The sequence below is a fragment of the Trematomus bernacchii genome, unplaced genomic scaffold (genome assembly GCF_902827165.1).
Source record: "Trematomus bernacchii unplaced genomic scaffold, fTreBer1.1, whole genome shotgun sequence".
Taxonomy (NCBI): Eukaryota; Metazoa; Chordata; class Actinopteri; order Perciformes; family Nototheniidae; genus Trematomus; species Trematomus bernacchii.
The window spans coordinates 1,699,443-1,719,950 of NW_022987588.1; the positions used below are offsets into that span (position 1 = coordinate 1,699,443).

At 38.3% G+C, this 20,508-nt stretch overlaps 2 protein-coding genes across 13 annotated transcripts in view; both read left to right on the forward strand.

Moving 5' to 3' along the window:
• Window positions 1-11,152, forward strand: part of zmp:0000001200 (dedicator of cytokinesis protein 9) — a 73,715-nt gene extending 62,563 nt beyond the window's left edge. For 5 of the 12 annotated variants that reach the window (XM_034128498.1, XM_034128501.1, XM_034128502.1 and 2 more), the window contains 16 exons: window positions 1,555-1,691; window positions 2,598-2,713; window positions 2,875-3,012; window positions 3,109-3,291; window positions 3,823-3,936; window positions 4,057-4,272; window positions 4,465-4,749; window positions 5,321-5,443; window positions 5,532-5,645; window positions 6,329-6,358; window positions 6,929-7,075; window positions 7,163-7,373; window positions 8,048-8,238; window positions 8,353-8,453; window positions 8,540-8,678; window positions 10,057-11,152. In XM_034128498.1, coding sequence (XP_033984389.1) covers window positions 1,555-1,691; window positions 2,598-2,713; window positions 2,875-3,012; window positions 3,109-3,291; window positions 3,823-3,936; window positions 4,057-4,272; window positions 4,465-4,749; window positions 5,321-5,443; window positions 5,532-5,645; window positions 6,329-6,358; window positions 6,929-7,075; window positions 7,163-7,373; window positions 8,048-8,238; window positions 8,353-8,453; window positions 8,540-8,678; window positions 10,057-10,182 — 2,371 coding nt within the window. In that variant the 3' untranslated portion in view covers window positions 10,183-11,152. The remainder of the gene's footprint in view (window positions 1-1,554; window positions 1,692-2,597; window positions 2,714-2,874; window positions 3,013-3,108; window positions 3,292-3,822; window positions 3,937-4,056; window positions 4,273-4,464; window positions 4,750-5,320; window positions 5,444-5,531; window positions 5,646-6,328; window positions 6,359-6,928; window positions 7,076-7,162; window positions 7,374-8,047; window positions 8,239-8,352; window positions 8,454-8,539; window positions 8,679-10,056) is intronic. The other 7 variants (XM_034128506.1, XM_034128508.1, XM_034128509.1 and 4 more) reach the window with 3 other exon arrangements.
• Window positions 11,153-11,374: 222 nt separating this feature from the next.
• Window positions 11,375-20,385, forward strand: slc15a1a (solute carrier family 15 member 1a). The gene is made up of 23 exons (XM_034128772.1): window positions 11,375-11,441; window positions 11,704-11,744; window positions 12,299-12,386; window positions 13,318-13,459; window positions 14,412-14,531; window positions 14,653-14,752; window positions 15,488-15,578; window positions 15,697-15,780; window positions 15,866-15,948; window positions 16,067-16,153; window positions 16,251-16,340; window positions 16,420-16,464; window positions 16,554-16,586; window positions 16,675-16,763; window positions 17,265-17,346; window positions 17,444-17,563; window positions 17,677-17,820; window positions 17,908-17,954; window positions 18,171-18,278; window positions 18,390-18,501; window positions 19,489-19,626; window positions 19,781-19,888; window positions 20,031-20,385. Exons 1-23 carry the CDS (start codon window positions 11,435-11,437, stop codon window positions 20,268-20,270), a joined length of 2,199 nt encoding a protein of 732 aa, XP_033984663.1. The 5' UTR covers window positions 11,375-11,434; the 3' UTR covers window positions 20,271-20,385.
• The last annotated feature ends 123 nt before the right edge of the window (window positions 20,386-20,508 follow it).

Here is a 20,508-nt window from a genome sequence, read left to right on the forward strand (position 1 = left end):
AACTCCAGCAATAGTCAAAGCGCCTTGGATGGAAACTGCAGTTCTAATAGATACATATTATGATGTCTTTTTTAAGATATATAGATAGAATACCTTAAAGGTGGGGTAGGTAAGTTTGAGAAACCGGCTCGAGATACACTTTTTGTTATATTCCATGGAATGCTCTTAACATCCCGATAGCAATGAATATCTTAAGTGCTTTGACAAAAAATCCATAAAAAAATGTCATCTGTGGAAGCCGTAGTACTGTAAAAAGCACGACCAATCATTTTAGCCGGCCCGGCTAAAATAACTGGATGGCCTACCTGCCTGTCAGCCTTCCATCTGTGCACAAACTTATCTCGTGCCCTCATTGGTCATATGCGCGTTCGTGTGTGTTGGAGGAGGGGCTCTGTAAGGAAGTGGCAGATTTTTTCCGGTTGTGTATTTTCAAATTCTAGCGCACTCGAGCTGGTTTCTCCAAAATGACCTACTCCACCTTTAACATAATGATACAAATAAATGAAATGCTGGTGTCCATTTAAATGTCTATGTCTGACATGATGTAGCTACTTCTTTTCTTCATTTTAAATCACCCAGTGTAAAACGATTCATAATGTGTGACAAAGGGTGTGACTGTATGTTGAGTGTTTAAAATCCAACACACACACACTGTACTGACTCCACCATGGGGGAGCTCTGGCCTCAACTCCCAGAGGGCTTTGGGTGTTCACTCTCTCTAACCTCCCACCACTCTTTCTATCTCTATTCGTTTAAATGCTGGCAAGTTTAACACAATGAAATAAAACCTGGCTCCTGCCCTCTCCTGCTTGGGTAAGACTAAAGGTGGAACTGACTCTCAACCTTAATGCATGATGTATTTTCACCCGACACAAGTTGCAGTGCTGTGACACAGCGACTGGCTTTAAAATCATCTAAAGCATTTGTCTCTGTTCACCTAATGTGCATGACGTTTTCTGTAACCCACTGCTCGCATGCTGCTTCTGCTTGATGATTGAACTGCATGGAATACAATATAAACCAGACAACTTCACTGCATGATCGAATAACATCTTTCTAATTATGATACATTTAAAACTCCTAAGTTAAATATTTAACTAGACCAGAGGTTTTCAAAGTGTGAGTCTGGCCTCCCCACGAGGAGTCAAAACTGTGTAAGGGGGACGCTCACTGAATTTAAGTGGAAACATATTACATTTGGTTAAATAGATAGTTTAGAGATACAGTAGCTTTGGGGAAATGTACTATTTGTCACACTTTCCCAGGGTCAGAAGCTCATAAATACATCAGGACAGGCCTTTTTTTTAATGCATTTTGTGTAGTCTTGTAGTCAATGGATGTGTGCATATGGTATCAAATAACTAAATCATGACTCAGCAACTCAGCAAGTAAACTGAGTAACCAAACTAAGTGGAGTATTAGGTATTAGACTTAGAAAAATAAAAACGTTTGAGTAGTATTTACCCTACTCAAGTGTCAAGAATAGCGTATTATTCACCCTAACCTGCTTCACTAACCGGCCATCCGTCTAACATTGTCCTGTTTCCTCATCAGGAACCAGGATGGGGCAGGACCCGTAGCACATGAGCGGAAGTCTCAGACTCTGCCTGTGTCCCGTAACAGGGCGGGAATGATGCATGCCCGCTTACAGCAGCTCAGCAGCCTGGATAACGCAAACACTTTTAACCACAGTAAGTTCTCAATACTTGTCATCAAACCTCCACCAGCGGACCACCGCCCTCCGCCTCACTCCGCCTCAGGAGTGTAATCTCCTCATGCTTTTTAATATCATCAAAATCATTCTCATCCTCTGTTTGAACCCAGCTCGCTGAAAAGGCCTCAGAAGACATACATTAGATTTAATGAGGGTTAAGGTAGTCGTGTGTGGCATTATATTGGTATTATCCACAGGGCTTAATCTCTCAGTCTGTTAAATGGCATGATTTAACACAGTTTCTTTGTGTTTTCAGTGTAAGAAAGATTTCAAGTATTCTTGGAATATCTGTAGACCATGGTAAGAATGTGTCAGGTTGGCAGGCAGTTTGCAGACTGGCTTTGTTCATTTGGTTTAAATTAAGAGCATGCCTACTTTATTAATATAACTGGACATTAGCCTTCAAAATCTTTCCATTCCTCTGGTCAGCACATCTGCTCTGAACCTCATTTTACACTTCATTTTCTGACCAAAAAAAACTAGACCATGTAAAACATAAAGGGTTTCATTCCAAAATTAGTATTTCATAAAAAAATATGATATATATATATATATATATATATATATATATATATATATATATATATATATATATATATATTTCGTTAAAAGATAATATGTTGACACTAAATTATTGCTACAATTTGTACACATCGTATGTGCCTCACCAACTAATTACAATTCATTGTACAGAAGGTATTGATTTTGTAGAGAACGATTTTTTAAGTTTGGAATGAAACTTAAGCTTTTCATCATATAATGACATTTTATAGCTTTGCCTTTAACACTCATATATACAGGTCTCTTATATTATCATATCATTTATGATATTTGAAAATGGTGAGGGTGAACCAACTACAGCTTTCTTTTTTATTTCCTTCAGCCTACAGTCACTCGGATGCAGACGTGTTGAATCAGTCTCTGCTGGAAGCTAACATCGCTACTGAAGTGTGTCTGACTGTCCTGGACACGCTAAGCATCTTCATCATGGGATTCAAAGTAACATACCTGACATTTTACTTGTCAAACATTTACTTAACTCATAAATTGAAATACAGTGTTTAGGTTTTACTAATGTATGTTTTATATTACATTTAAATGTGATGTTCGGTTTCTGTGTTTTAAATTAGTTTCTGTAATAATACTCTCTTCCTCCACAGACCCAGCTGTGCTCAGACCACGGCCACAGTCCACTGATGAAGAAGGTGTTTGAAGTCCACCTCTGTTTCCTCCGGATCAATCAGTCAGAGACGGCCCTCAAGCAGGTCTTCACTTCACTGCGCACCTTCATCTACAAGGTGAGAAGGCGTTGATTTCCCTAGCAATACTCTGTTGTTGCTTTATGGTCTAAGCGGCTTGTTACTGATGATCTGTCTGTCTTCTTCGCCCTCTAGTTTCCCTGCACTTTTTTTGAGGGGCGCGCTGACATGTGTGCTGCTTTCTGCTGTGAGATCTTGAAGTGTTGTAACTCCAAGCTGAGCTCCATTCGCAGCGACGCAGCCCATCTGCTCTACTTCCTCATGAAGAGCAACTTTGACTACACAGGGCGCAAGTCTTTTGTCCGGACGCACTTACAGGTGGGGATATATGGACTTTTGTTTAGAGGATAAAAAGAATAAATCTTTCATATTCACATTATTTCACCAAAATGATCTGGTGTTGTGGAAGACCCTGGCCCCAGTTTAACATCCCAAATAACAAACCGTAATGTTTTTTCAATCTTATACGTCATGCTTTTCCTTTTATTGTAAAATTTAAATTGTTTATTAATAGGGCCTTGAAGTGATGTTAGAAAAGTCACAGCAAAATCACAAATCACAAAAATGCGTTAAAATCCTTTTTTTAAATTAGTTTTAAACCTTCAAACAAATTTCGAAGCTCAATTTTTGTCAAAAAGAACTGTTACCACTTCAATACATTAGTACATTTTGGTTTTTTTCTTAAGGTCATAAGCCAAAGTGCAATTTCTATCTTTATTTTATTTACGCATTCAGTCTTAAGGTCTGTGGGGTGCATTAAACAATAAAACGTTAGGACAACGTCAACAAAACACATGGGTTAAGTATAATTTAATAATGATTATAATGTGTGTCTTTCTCTTTCTTTAGGTGGTGATTGCTGTCAGTCAGTTGATAGCTGATGTGATTGGTATCGGCAGTACTCGCTTCCAGCAGTCTCTGTCGATAATCAACAACTGTGCGAACAGTGACAAAACTATAAAGGTCAGGAACTAATTGATGTGCATGAATATTTTCTGCTTCCACTTAAACAGTTGAATATATGTATGCTTAAACTAGCAACGCCATGACTGACTGTTCCCGTTTCTGCATCCTCTTAAACAGAACACAGCTTTCCCATCAGATGTGAAGGATCTGACCAAACGCATCAGAACGGTTCTGATGGCCACGGCTCAGATGAAGGAGCACGAGAGGGATCCAGAGATGCTGGTGGACCTGCAGTACAGCCTCGCCAAGTCTTACGCCAGCACGCCTGAACTACGCAAGACCTGGCTGGACAGCATGGCCCGAATCCACGTGAAGAACGGAGACATGTCAGAGGTCTGTGGTCAATGTAATAGACTTTAGTTAGGTTTGTGTCGCGTGATCAAGTACTGACTGAATTTACGTTGTATTTGTCGAAGTTATTTTGGCTATTGTTACAGTATATGAGTGATTAGACCTACAATATAATGAATTCTATCACAATCACTATGTATATTCTGACCTACGTTTTTCTTTGTTTGTTGACAGGCGGCCATGTGCTATGTGCACGTTGCAGCACTTGTGGCAGAATACCTTCGGAGAAAAGGTACTTTCATAATTTTCACTTGCATGCCATACAGCAGCTCTTTTTGTGTGTCTTGTGTGATTCTTACTTTCCTAAATTGGCTAATTGTTCAAATGTTGCCTCATCTTATTCTGTTTGCAGGCATGTTCAAACAGGGCTGCTCAGCTTTTAGAGTGGTGACTCCAAACATTGATGAAGAAGCAGCAATGATGGAGGACGTCGGCATGCAGGACGTCCATTTCAATGAAGTATGTAGAATATCATGAATTCATAGACAGTCTGTGGGATCAACATCATAACTTTATTTGATTACATTGTTATTGCTCTTATAGATACTGAGGTTGAGTGTACTTTTTGTAACCATATTAGGAAAAGAGTATTTGCGAAGTGAATGCAATACAAACTCATTTGACATCTCATCTTCAGATCTATAATAATCCAGATTTAAAAATAATAAACCATCATTGTAATAATAACGGTCTCTCTATATTTTATCATAGATTTAGCTGACAAAATAGATACATTTCCTGAGAATCAAAGACATTTTGTTATTTTAAAATACATAATTAGTACTCTTATAATGACCATTTTTTTTAAATTACATTGTCTTGTGATTTTGAGATCCTAACAAAAATGATGACAAACCATTTTTCTCATTGTCCTGATCACACACACATGTGAGCCCCACCTTACTTATCTTAATGAAGATGTGTTTCTCCTCACATCCTGCAGTCCCCTTTAGTCCAGATAGAACAGGCTTAGCAGACCCACCACTTTATTTGAGTTATATTTCTGTTTCTCCTTCTCACGTTCCCTCAGGATGTCCTAATGGAGCTTTTGGAGGAGTGTGCAGATGGACTGTGGAAGGCTGAGCGTTACGAGCTCATCTCTGACATCTACAAGCTCATTATACCCATTTATGAGAAGCGCAGGGACTTTGAGGTACATTTAACTTGTTATCCTCCCACAACAATCCCTACTCAGTTGTTTGTACACATTCTGATCAAACTATTCTAATGACTTTGCACAGAAACTGGCCCACCTGTATGACACGCTGCATCGTGCATACAGCAAAGTGACAGAGGTGATGCACACAGGAAAGAGATTGCTGGGCACCTACTTCAGAGTGGCTTTCTTCGGCCAGGTGAGTTAAACAACCAAAAGTGTTGTATAAAGCAGAGTATATTCTGTTTACTAGGGTGTTATGTGTCCAAACAGATGTACTGATTATTGTATTTCTGCTCCCACTCTGTTGTATTTCAAGAAATAGCACAATGATTAATTAGGTCGCTGGTGTTGCAAAGTAATGCACAATGACCCTGTTTTTTCTGTAGTAGCATAATCACATGCAGTGGCATTTTATGATACGCTATAATACCCCTTTCTGCTTTTTATCCTCTTTGAAGGCAGCGGTAAGTTGTGCAGTAGACCTTGCTAGCCTTTCAGAGCAGCCTGAGTCTTTGTGTGGTTTTGCTGCTGCTGTAATCATTGCATTTCTCAGTCATAGTTTTCTGTTTACGAAAACATCAGTCACCACTGATGCTTTCTGTTTTAGAAACTGAGCTGTATGGTGCTCTTTCACCTTTGCCCTGATACAAGTTTTTCCAGTTTTGTGTTACAGATTTTAGGACTTTTAGTCGAGGTTTATAAATATTTAGTTTGATGTGGTTTCCTCTGATGGTGTTCTTTGTAGATCTTGACATGGTGGTCATATTTGTGAATTGGTGTGAATTGGTGTGAGTTGCAGTGTGTTGAATTTTTCATAGTTGGTAAGGAGTTGTCATGGAATAACAATGAATGTATTTTCTGCTGTCCACACACCCGTAGCAGTACCACTTTACAAACACAGAGCCTAAGGTAAATCAATATGAAAGCCATCATTGTTGTTAGACTGCAGTGATGTGTTAGGTTGTGTTGTGTCGGTGATATCTTATCTGTATTGCTTATATTTTAGCCTTTTACTCCTCCTACTGCAGTGTTGTACTCATCTGAGACCCTTTAGAGGGCTAATAGCAGGATTCACCTATCACTGGGTCAATACATGGATTCACCCATCTGTTCATGGGCCATTTGACTATTTACATACAAGACTGATCCAAGTGCTCCCACTGATAGTGTGAAATCTGTGCCCCCACCTGTGTTCTTTACTCTGTCTCATTGTATCAAACTGATACTGGTTGGTTTCTTGGAGTGGACTTTTTATTTTTCCTGTTTCCATGCTTGGACATTAGATAGAGGGTTGTGTGGATTCTGACGATATTTCAGTCCAAAGCTACTTGGTGGTAAAAAGGGGTCTACCATTTTATTTTAGCAAATTGTTTGAATGACTCTCCATCCACCTTCCTTGTTTGGTTTGATGTGGCTTCTTTAAATCTCTTTAAATAAAAACAGTGTTTGATTTTTACTCATGTTGGCCATTTGTTTTAGGGCTTCTTTGAAGATGAAGATGGTAAGGAGTACATCTACAAAGAACCTAAATTCACTCCTCTGTCAGAGGTATCTCAGCGGCTCCTTAAGCTGTACTCTGACAAGTTTGGACAGGAGAACGTGAAGATGATCCAGGACTCTGGCAGGGTAAGATTTTAAATTTGTGATGAGGATTGATTTATAAGATTATTAAAATGCAGGACTGAGCTGTTGTGATGACTCGATTCTCTGCAGATTAACCCCAAAGACCTGGACTCTAAGTATGCATACATCCAAGTGACACATGTGACCCCTTACCTGGAGGAGAAGGAGGAAGTAGACAGGAAGACAGACTTCGAGAAGAGCCACAACATCCGCCGCTTTGTGTTTGAGATGCCTTTCACCATATCAGGCAAAAAGCAAGGCGGGGTGGAGGAGCAGTGCAAACGCAGGACGATACTAACCAGTAGGTAACCTTTAAATATGCTGTGGGTGGCAGTGGTACATAAGCTTTTAAACAGCATCTCTTGGCGGATTTGCAAACAAAATATAATAAATAGCGTCAATATTGGTGCAGAACAGTCAGTGAGACAGAATAGATTGTGTTAAAACAGGCTGAGTAGATCTCCTCATCACTAGGGAACTGATCTTTAAGTGTTATATTATGGAACCCAGAGGGAAAATAGACAATTTAGTGTGTCCTGCATTGAAATCTGAGGTAAATGTTTCCCTTTCCTCCCAAACTGTGGACCACCTTTTCCAATTGTCTGCCTATTGATCAATTTTAAGTAAACAGGTTTTAAATAAGCACCATGTGAATGTCTGTCACGTGGGAATCCGTTGTTGAGGCATTACATAACTCGGCAGAAAGGTCCTGTGCATTCTTGGAAGATCTTGATTAAATTCTGAACATGTCAGCAGTTTGTCAAGGACTTCTTGTCCTAATCACAGTAATATTGTTTTATCATTCAAAAAGTCCAAAAGTTCAACCTTACACTCTTATCTTTATTATCTGACAGCTTTCGCAGATGCACTGTTAAACCGGAGATGTGAATCTCAGAAAGGCACATGCAAGAAGAAAAGATTCCCAAACTAAAGCCAGCTGTTTACCATATTTCTTTTCCTGTTTCTTTCCCCCAGCCACGCATTGTTTCCCGTACGTAAAGAAACGTATCGCAGTGATGTATCAACACCACACTGATCTAAGTCCCATCGAGGTGGCCATTGATGAGATGAGCAAGAAGGTGGGCGAGATCAAACAGCTGTGCTCCTCCAGTGACGTGGACATGATCCGTCTGCAGCTCAAACTGCAGGGCAGCATCAGTGTGCAGGTGCCTGCTTTAAAATGTGTCAAAAATGTACATGCACATACGTTAGACATAATCTGTTGTAATAATCATGAAAAAGAAAACATGACATGACACAGCTCCTGCTTCCTCCGTCAGGTTAACGCAGGGCCGCTTGCATATGCACGAGCTTTCCTGGACGATGCATGCGCCAAGAAGAATCCAGATAACAAGGTCAAACAGCTGAAAGAGGTCTTCAGGTGAGATGAGATGTCAACGGCTTATTATGTGTGATTTTACTTTTTTGTGTAAAATTCATTAAACACACAATTTTTTTGTTGAACAGGCACTTTGTGGAAGCCTGTGGTCACGGCTTGGGTATTAATGAGCGTCTGATCAAAGAGGACCAACAGGAGTATCACGATGAGATGAAAGCAAGCTATAGAGACCTGGCCAGAGAGCTGTCAATCATCATGCATGAACAAGTGAGTTCAATTCTGCATTGCTAATAGTACAACTGTTAATTGGCATGTGTGACTGCCATTCTTTAAAAGTAATAATGTGATTGAAAACATGCTCTTTAATAACACCATTCTCTGTTTTTCCCTTGTGCTTACATGAGCAGATTGGATGGTAATGCACACAATGCAATAAAGACTGAGTTGGTACTTGTTGATCCAGCCTGACAATGGGCATCTGTTTTCAGATATTACCCTCAATGTTGACAGCTATTGGATGTTGCAATGTCCAACCATTTCAAATCCTGATTTCAAAGTCACTTTTGACCTATGTAGACCTTTCATACATTTCTAGAATCTGTCAAATTGGGTGATTGGCTTAATCATAAATCTCAGTTTACCTGTTCCTAACCTGCCAAATGTTTAAAAAATATATAAAACTCCAGCTATGGCCCTTCTATTGAACTTTAAAAGCACAGAATACATAGATAATATTCCTGAGTTATCTGATCGGATCACAGACGAGCCTTATCTTTACATGCCTGTAATAAATAAAGGAGCCTAACATTACGTATCGTCACACATTGAAGGCATGTCCACTGTGCTTAAGAAAGGCTTAACCTCTTTAATGTGGAGGAAACTAAAAGTTATTTTCATAAACGATTTATCTAAAAAGATATTCAGTCATATTCAGTATTTTTCCTTGTCTTTAAAATAAGACAAAGATAAGCAGCAAGTGCTCTCATCTTGCATGCAAATGTATTTGTCAGCATAGTAGTTGCAGAATAATTGATAAATCATCAGATAGTTTCAGCCTTACCACTCGTCAAATCTCTAAACCCACCCATCTACTAAGGATGCAGCAGCTGTCTAGATCAACAATAATTTCTGGACTTATCTCTTTTGATTGCTGACATGTAGTTTCTGCATGTGTGTACAATGTGTACTATGTATGCATGGCCTTAAATGTATATTTGAACATATACATTTGCATGTTTAAAACAGTGTGTGTCTAAGTATTTACATTCATCAAAAAGTGTGTGCTTATATACTTACATGTGTTTTTGTATAATATGCACAATCTTATTAATACTTTCCATGATTTGTCTGTTTATTTGTGTGTTAATGTTAAGAAGCTTGGTTGTTTTTACTTTTAAAAATTGTTTAAGAGACTCAAAATTATTTGGATCCAGTCCTAACGTAATGGGTTTTTACTTGTCCAATGCTTTTCCACAAAGTGTTATGAAAATGTGGCCTTTAGTTCATCTGTAATCCTGTGGAAAAACTAACAAGCAAACACCAAAACCACATCCTTGGTGGATGTAGTAATAAGAGCTTTATATGGCAGTAAATAGGGACCTAACAATATCTAAAATTGTTTTTTAATATCTCTCTTCCCTTCCAGATCAGTCCTGTGGAAGATGGCATGAAGAGCGTTCTTCCAGACTCTCTTCACATCTTTAACGCCATCAGCCGCACGCCAACCAGTGCCACCATCCACGGCATCCCCAGCTCTTCCTCTGTGGTATGATGCTGGTTGACCCTTGAACTCAGCGCCCGCTATACTCGCCAACCAGGCCTGCTGGTGATGCCATATTGTCGCTTCTGACCCTGATCCTGCTTCTCTTCAGTCAGCTCAAAGGGAAACTGTAAAAGGCACAGACCACTGACCACCTTCCTCGAGAACCATGACCAAGGCACTGGACCTACTTTATATATTAATATATCCACGGCTTGGTCCCTGTGTTGGAGGTCTGTGACAGTACTGAGGTGAAGCCTAAGGGTCTTGCAGGACAGACTTTGTTCCTGTTTTATGGCCAGACATATTGTGTCACCTATTTCTACCTGAAAAGACTGGGCCGTGTTTCCAAGGAGACATTCCTGTTGGGACCTTTAACATGCATGTCTTTACATTACACCCACCACCCTCCCAACAGTCCATTTTATGTTTATTTTGATAATGTTTCACATGTGTTTTTTGTATGTACAGTATTCCACTTTTATATACCACTGTATGATGACAGTATATGCTGCGTCAACACTCCTCTCCTTGTACATGAAGTTATATTTCTACTAAAAGGGCCTCCTATGACACGTGTTAGCGTTCAACCTTAAATCACTTCAATGTCTTAGAACGGGAGCATTTTTAAATATTTAAAGCCATTGCAAACAAAATAGTATATTCCACAATGTTTATTAATGTATATAAAAAAAGGAGTGTGTGCAATATTTGTATCTTGCTGTGTGGGGCTCATACACTGTAAAGATGATGTTCACCTTATTGCCAAAGCGATGAGGTGTGGATACAAACACTACGCCTACTGTGGAAGTAATAAGAAGCTTTTACCATTTTAGTGTTTATTGAAATGTTCAAGAAATTGTTTTATATTTGGACAGCAATGGGTTTTTTATTTTTATTTAACACAAAGTCACTGTTCTGCTGTAAACAGAGATGTACCCTAATGCTTTTCTTTTAAATAAAACACACTCATCTCTCTGCACTTGTTTTCATGAAATCTGACTTTATTTCCACTTGCATTAAAGTGTGTTCTTGCATTTTCTTTTGGTTGAATTGTGGAGTTTTTATGAGGTGTCAGTTAGGAAGTGAGCTATGTTCCATATCTCCTATATCTCATGTTCCCATCATAAAAGCAACGCAGTCAGCAGAGTGGATGACAGATCAAGGTGCTAATAAGAAGCAATATTACGGAAACACTCCCACTCCCACAGTGAGGGATCAATTGGTATTCTCAAAGGGATTTTAAACTGCAGAAGAAAACATCATGGCGGGTAGGTTTGCAAACATTTGTTTTTGTAAATTTCCATGGTCACCCTCAGAAATATGTTAAATTGCAGAAGCTTCCGACACCCGAGGGGGAAGTCAGAACGAAACCTGTCGAAACCTTTGAACTGCAGCTGTATTGTTTTCTCAATTTCAATCTGAAACATTGGGGAAATTGATTTGTATTAAATTATAAAATGAAGGCTACTGGAGCCCTCACTTTTTGAGAAATACAGCTGGTTATTAAAGCTAGTTCAATCTTGTCCACAGATAACGAGGATCCTAAGAAAGGAAGGAAGAACAGAGGAACGGTAATGTGCTTAATCTTTTTTATTGGTCATTGATGCAATTATTTGTGGGGTTTTTTGTTCCGTAAATCTAAATGATAATCCACAGGAACAAAGCAACCATCTCAATATTACAGTAGGTTAGTGAATACCAAGCACTACTTAAGTAATTTATGTATTTGTATTTGTTTTCACAAATGCAAGTTTAATCTGTAACATTTCGGATGAAAATGTTGTGCTTTTTGCTCCACTTCAATTATTTCTACAGCTAGTAGGCTACTATTTTTTTTAAAGCGTTGCAATTTAGCTCCAACTCAATTGACTAAAGCAATGGAATTATGCTTACATGTTAATGCATTTATAATGTGGATCCAGTAATATAAAATAACAGTGACAGGGATCATGCTAAATGAGCCCATTTAATTGTATACACAAACTCCATTTAGTTGACAATTTTGTGCTTTAACTTTTAACTTTTTTAAATATGTAATGGATTTATTCTTGCTGTGGTATATATGATTTATAAAAATAAATTCCACCCTGCTGAACACCATGCTGCTGTTTGTTTGATCCATCAGAGCAAAGAGGTGTGTGGTTACCCGCTCAGCATCTTCTTCATTGTTGTGAATGAGTTCTGCGAGAGGTTCTCCTACTATGGCATGCGAGGTGAGAAAACTGCGTCTCAGAGCGTTGACCATGTGACTATTTTTGTAACCATGACTACTTATTTTAAACCAAACCACCATTTTTCCCTCAACTTAGCCAGACTTTAATGATAGCGTTGTCCCAACAGAAAACTGCTGTATTTTTAAAAAGGGATTCGAAAAAACGTAATACATTTGTATGAGTGTTTGGATATTTGCTGCATTGAAAAACAAGTTATTTACTCAAGTAACATTTTGAAGGTACTTTTACTTACTTGAGTATTTACATGTTCTGCTACCTGATACAGTACTTCTCCACTTTATTACAGGGGCAAACTCTGTACTTTGTACTACAGTGTATTCATTTGATTACATTATGTGATGAGTTGCTTCGAGGATTCAGATTAAAATTATATACAATATAATCATAAAAAATGATGATATAAATGATTATATAATCATTTTTTATGATTATATTTTATATCATTTTAATCTGAATAAATAAATAAAACTTCCTATAAAGTAATATAAAGTATAAAGTCTCAAGACTTCGAAAAACATAAATGAAATGAAAATATATATATTTTTTTTTTAAATGATCCCGCATTATTACATATTAAGGTGATTTACACATTACTGCATCAAAAATCATAATCTGATGATATGTTTCGACATTCTTTTTAAAAGGGCTATTGTAAAATAATATTTAATTTTAGTATACAGGCTAATAGTTTTTTGTTGGTGCTAACATTCTTTTAATTTGTGACTTGAACTTGTAGCACAGTATTTCTACACCGTGGTATAGATACTGTTATTCAATTAAATATCTAAGTTATTTTTCTGCCACTTGATGTTTCATGCACAACATGACCAGATATGTTTTAGAGCTGACCCTGTGCAGTCTTATTGTGTTGCATTGTGAAATAAGAAGAATCTCACCTACCTGTCCACAGCTGTACTCGTGCTGTACTTCAAGTACTTCTTGCTCTGGGACGATGACTTGGCCACCTCCATCTACCACGTCTTTGTGGCCTTCTGCTACCTGACCCCCATCCTCGGGGCCATTGTGGCTGACTCCTGGCTGGGAAAGTTTAAGTGAGTTTAAAAAAATGTGTCATTAAACCTATGCAAGAAATCAGTGGATAACTATCTGTCAGTGGTGGAAAGGGTCTAACTAGTATTTTAACTAAGTAAGAAATGGGTGTACTTATACTTTACCTGAGTATATCAATTTTTCTACTTTGTAATTCTCCTCCACAACATTTTAAAATAGTGCACTTTGACCTTTTACAAAAAATATTGTTTAATTAGGGCTTCTTGCTACTTTTAAAATTGCTATGAGTTGTGTTTCACATTTCAACTTCTCAGATGGTCTCATTGAATAACTTTTCAATTCAGTTAATAAAGAAGAAAGACAAAATACAAATTGCAATCCTTAGGTTTAAACCCTAGACTTAAAGGGGACCTATCATGCAAAATGCACTTTTGTACGTCTTTTATACATGAATATGTGTCCCCGGTGTTCCAGGGAACTCACCAAGTGTCAGAAAACACAACCCTCTCTATTTTCCTCCGTACCCAAATCTCTAAAAAAGGGGCTGCAACGGATCTGATCAAAACTGATCCAGATTTGAACACTGTCCTGACGTCAGGACGGTGGCGCTACGGCTATTGGGCCAACTCCACCAATCAGGAGGAGACAGCCACGGCCATTGCCGTTCGAAAGCGCTGGAGACGCTGTAGTACATATGCCAGTCCTGTAGATGGTGCTGTTCTCACAGAATCAGCCCTTGCAAAAACAGGGGTAAAAAAATGCAAATTGAGCGAAATGAGGCATGGCTAAAATGCATGATCTGTTTGGTATTTTGAAAAAAAAAAGTATAAATATGCCTTATATAGGTATGGTCCTACACTATATTATTATGATATAGCATGATAGGTCCACTTTAACTAAGTAACTTATTAAGTAGCTAAACCTAATACAACTAGTGGGTTACTACTAAGCACTAACTTCACGGCTGCTTCTCTTTCCATCTTCTCTTTGCAGGACTATCATCTACTTGTCCATTGTGTATGCGATCGGCCAGGTTACAATGGCTATCAGTGCAATCCATGACATCACTGACTACGACAGAGACGGGACACCAGACAACATGACCTTTCATGTGTGGGTTTCTATTCAACTACACAACATATTAAGTACAGGATGTGGGATTTTGGCAGGCAAATATGACTCACATATTTCTATGGTACTCTCTGCTCATGTATATATTCCTCTTCACATTTAGCGTGCTGTCCATGGTGGGTCTCTTCCTCATCGCTCTGGGCACTGGTGGCATTAAACCTTGTGTTGCTGCCTTTGGTGGAGACCAATTCGGTAACCATCAGGTTAGAACACTTCTCCTTCTCCACTAATGTTTAACTCTGGCCTTGACAATGACAATGTTCTTTATTGAATGTCATAGATTTGAGAATTAGATTAAACAATAGCTTAGGCTGATAGTGTGTGTGTGTCAGGAATGTATTTTAATTTTGAATGACATGATGCTGGTCTGGTCCATCCCTTCTTGATGCTGGTGACTTTAGGCTACATTTGCTGTTACTAGAATAATGCGCCCAAATCAGGAAATTCCTGCAGTCAAGGGGCTTTGTGAGGAATGCAGGTGCCAGGTTTTGACAAGGAAGTTACTGCTACTTGATATATTTTATCTTATTATTTGTCAGCAAAAAATGGGAAAATCAGCAATCAGTGCAATACAGAATCAAAGCTGCCCAACGGTCTATGATTGAGTGCACTAAATGTTATGACAAACTTCCAATAGTTGTGTCAAAATTACAAATTACAAATTCATGCTAGTACCAAATGAATAGTCATCAAATGACCAACTTCCCTTAGTATTTGTCCTCTGGAGAAATGTCTGTACAAAATGTCAGTACAAACCATCCAATAGAGATACCTCGGTCTGGACATAGCCGTCCCTAAAGTGTTATCAGTGGCAGCTTATAATTTCTTCTGGTTGAATCATTTAATATCATAAACAGATATAACATTTGAAAGATGTTACACATTGTATAAAGAACATCCATGCAACACATGAAGATCACTGACATTTCTCTGTGTAGGAAAAGCAAAGGAGAACTTTCTTCTCCGTATTTTACCTGTGCATCAATGGTGGGAGTCTCCTGTCAACCATTATCACTCCGATCCTGAGAGGTAGATATGAACAGATCCTAAAGTTTATGAGAAACCATAAACATGAGTGCATTTGATAACATCTAATAACAGAATGAGTGATTTGAACTGTAGTTTAATGATGGTTATGTATCTGCAGCTCAGGATTGTGGCATCTACAGTAAGCAGAAGTGTTATTCTCTGGCCTTCGGTGTCCCTGCAGCACTAATGTTGGTTGCACTTGGTATGTCTAAATAATTTAAACTCAGATTCTATACATGGCAAACTAGGCACTGATAATGATGATGTGACTGTGATGCCCTTTACAGTGGTGTTTATCGTTGGAAGTGGTATGTACTACAAAGCTGAACCACAGGGAAACATCATGGGGTCCGTGTGTAAATGTATCGGGGTGAGTCTGGTTTACAACATTTACATTGAAACATTTTTGCATTCATGTATAACGACAGATGCTTTAGCTGTGTTCGAAAAAACAAACATATTTTATCCCTTTTTCAACTGTCAATCAGTTTGCCATTAAAAATCGCTACAAACACAGAAGCAAACAATACCCAAAGAGGCAGCATTGGATGGACTGGTCAGAGGAAAAATATGAAGTGAGTTGCATTTTAAAATGAGTTCTCTAAAGTTTCTAACAAGTGTTTTTTTCAGTGGGGTGAATTGCAGTTGATTTTCTGTCTGTATGTGCTGTAGAAACTCCTCATTGCTCAAATCAAAATGGTGCTGAAGGTCCTGTTTTTATACATCCCACTCCCGATGTTCTGGACCCTGTTTGACCAAAAGGTAAGTTACTCTTGTTTTTAAAAGGCAACATCAATTATAGGCTGTGGAAACTGTGCTAAGCTCTGCATCTCTACTAAAGGGTTCAAGATGGACTCTGCAAGCCACCAACATGGATGGAAACTTTGTAAGTTTGGCGATAAAACCGACTACTGATATATTTGAGTTAACTAAAGCAATGTGACAATGTTTTGATGACATATTTTGTTTCTGCAGGGGCTTCTTGTCATACAGCCTGACCAGATGCAGGTGAGATAAAAATGATATTGTCATGTAAGCTGGGACAGATGTACTACGCCTTTTCTTTTTTTTAAATCTCTTTAAAATGTTTTGAAAGACTGTCAACCCCATCCTGATCCTGACTCTGGTGCCAATCATGGACAGCCTTATCTACCCTCTGATCAAAAAATGTGGTCTAAACTTTACGTAAGTACTGCTTTAACTCAGATTTGGGACATTCGTTTACAATAGTCAAGTCTAATCTAGTTGTCATCTTGTTTTTGGATCAATAAAACGTATCTGTTTTGGAATACCCCAATTTTTTATTTCTTCTGCCAGTTGTTTGAGGGAACAGTTTTAGCATTTAGGTATCAATGTTAGCATTTCATAAAATGTCAAACTGTTCCTTAAACTGAAGGACTAAGCCATGTTATACACTCTTCAGCTGTGAAGGCTGTTCAGCAGCAAAGTGTGTATTCAAACAGATTTCAGCAGGAAAAGCTAAAAATGATACCTCGATATAAGACCAGTGGAACTGCACCTGCATCTGAATCAGGCCTAACAATATCCACGATAGTGTTAAAAATGTTGAAATTACTGTCATACAGTACATAGTTTTGATGCATGTATAAATATGGAGACCTTTGGTGCTGTAGTTATCTCATATTTTGTACAAATTATTGACGGGATTTATTGTTAATTCAACAGACCTCTGAGAAGAATGACAGTAGGGATGGTAATGGCAGCCATAGCATTTGTCTGCGCTGCTGTGGTTCAGCTTCAAATCGATGTAAGTAGAAAACAGATATTGTGATAATCTGCTCATATACTGATACATTACCCATACGTTTAGGGATTCATTTATTTCAAACTCACTTAATTTTCAGATAACATTCCCTACCTTCCCGTCAGCGTCCGAGAGTCAGTTGAAATTAATGAACATGGGCAATACTCCAGTCACTTGCTTGTTGCCTGGCAACGAACCTCTGGTACTTCCTGCAGCTCAGGTATGTCCTCATACAAAAACACAAATTGAGACATTTTGAAAAGTTGCATGAAAGTCAAAACAACATGTTTATGCATTCATATTTGTACACATATTATATCTATTGTTTTGCAGGCCAACGAGAACTTCTTTACATTTAAAGAAGATATTATCAGTGTTAAAATTGTCGGCCCTGAAGTGACAAAAAGTATACCCTTGGTCAAAGGAAAGCGACAAAAGCTTCTCATTCCTGCAAATATCAATGACAATTGGCTGTTGGTGAGTTAGAATCACAACATAGGTCAAAGCAAACATGAGGACTTTAAATGGTTATGATAATCAACATCCATTTTTTTATTTCCTCAGACTGACGCTTTGAATTCCAAGCCACAACAAGGCAACAATGCAATCCGGTAAATTTAATTTAAAATGTTTATACTTTAACAATGAATTGATCAGTTGACCAAAAGTATGAGTCATTTACTTTTTTCATAATCAATCAATTGTTTCAGGCTCTTACCTGGTAAACATATTTACATTTAGAGTTTCAGACAGTACATTCTTGAAAAAAATGGGATTACACTGCTGTTGTTGTTTTTTAATTCTGACCCATTATGTACCCTTTTCAGATTTATAAATGGAATGAATACAACATTGAATGTTTCAACGGCTGGAGCTGACTTTGGACTTATTGAGCCATTTTATTTTTCCAACTACTCCCAGATAAAATATGGAAAGTAAGGATTTTAACATATTGACAATTCACCACTGTTTTTATACCAGAGTCATTATTTAATGCAAATGACAATATCGTTTATTAACCAGATTTTTTTCTTTCTAATGAACAGAGCCATCTTCACCTTACGGAGTGGTTCACAGTCATGTGAATACAGCAGGGACTTTGGATTTGGAAGTTCATACACATTCTTTATCCCCAGCACTTTAGTCATTGGACAAGATGTAAGTTTCATGATTTTTAACGCTGGTGATATTCTATATTTATCTTAAATCAACAAATCCCTTAAAAATAACATCAGTGAAAAGCTAGAAATCCCAGCTGTTTTAGGAAAATGTTCCTTATAAACAATATAACTTAATTTGTGTTGCCTGTGTTTAAAGGTAGGGTAGGTAAGTTTGAGAAACCGGCTCGAGATACACTTTTTGTTATATTCCATGGAATGCTCTTATCATCCCGATAGCAATGAATATCTTAAGTGCTTTGACAAAAAATCCATAAAAAAATATCATCTGTGGAAGCCGTAATACTGTAAAAAGCACGACCAATCATTTTAGCCGGCCCGGCTAAAATAACTGGATGGCCTACCTGCCTGTCAGCCTTCCATCTGTGCACAAACTTATCTCGTGCCCTCATTGGTCATGTACGCGTTCGTGTGTGTTGGAGGAGGGGCTCTATAAGGAAGTGGCAGATTTTCTCCGGTTGTGTATTTTCAAATTCTAGCGATCTCGAGCCGGTTTCTCAAACTTACCTACCCTACCTTTAAAGATTTACCCCAATCCATCAGAGATTCTTCCTCCCTCACCGCATTCAAAACATCACTCAAAACCCACCTGTTCAACAATGCATTCAACCACTGACCATCCCCCCCCCCCCCACTTTTTTAGAAAACACTAGAAAAGCGCTATACAAGTATCATGTATTATTATTATTATTATTATTATTATTATTAAGAAGGTAGACATTGGGCTAAGTGCCACAGTCAGACACGGTCAGGATGGATGGTTCATTATTGGTTTTGGTCTTTTCATGGGATTTTCTTAATAATAATACAGCAAAACAAAGGATGAAACACCCTATTACAAATTGTCATGTATTGTCATGTGTTCGCTTTGGCAAAAGATGCAAAAATCCATCCACCTGCCTTCTTTTTAGTCTCACGGGTTGAGAAACACGGCCCTCAACTGACCAATTGTGATTATTTATTTTAGTGTCAGGGGGCGATTACTGAATCAGAAGACATCAAGCCCAACTCAGCTCACATGGCTCTCCAGATCCCACAGTACTTCTTCATAACTGTTGGTGAAGTGATGTTTTCGGTTACTGGTCTGGAGTTCTCCTACTCACAGGTAAAATTGTTAGAAATCACATTTTCACACTTTATTTCAGGAGTTGTTGTATGACAGGGAAAATTAGAAGTGGGATTTTAATTGTATAATTAATAGTTTTCCATTCTTTGATTATGGTTTTATTTAACTTGTGTTTGTCTTTTGTTTTTTTAAGGCACCTAGTAACATGAAAGCAGTGCTGCAAGCAGGCTGGTTGTTGACTGTCGCTGTCGGCAACTTCATTGTACTGATTGTAGCTGAGCTTGCAAAGCTTCCTAAACAGGTAAACATCGAACATCAAACTACTGTAAACCTCAGAGATATTTTTAGTGGGCATGTCTTGGATTTGTTTCATGTATTGACAATAACAAAGGATCATGCATCATTAACGTTTATCCTTCTGCTTCTCTCCTCCTCTTTCAAAGTGGGCAGAGTACGTCCTGTTTGCCTCTCTCTTGATTGCAGTGTGTTTCATCTTTTCCATCATGGCGCATTTCTACACCTACATTGACCCTACAGAAATTGAGGCCCAGTTCATGAAGAAGGTTGATGAAGATGATGACGATGATAAAAGTCTAAAGAAGGCAGAGATAGAGATGGTCAGGAAAGACTCAAATAAAAGTGACAAAGATGAAGATGATCCAGGCAAACGCACCAAAATGTGAACAGTGTAAAAAGCAGATAAGACATAATGCACTTATATCCGACATGTAACATTGACACAAATAAAACCATTATTTTAGCTGTGTGTGTGTGTGTGTGTGTGTGTGTGTGTGTGTGTGTGTGTGTGTGTGTGTGTGTGTGTGTGTGTGTGTGTGTGTGTGTGTGTGTGTGTGTGTGTGTGTGTGTGTGTGTGTGTGTGTGTGTTGTGTGTGTGTGTGTGTGTGTGTGTGTGTGTGTGTG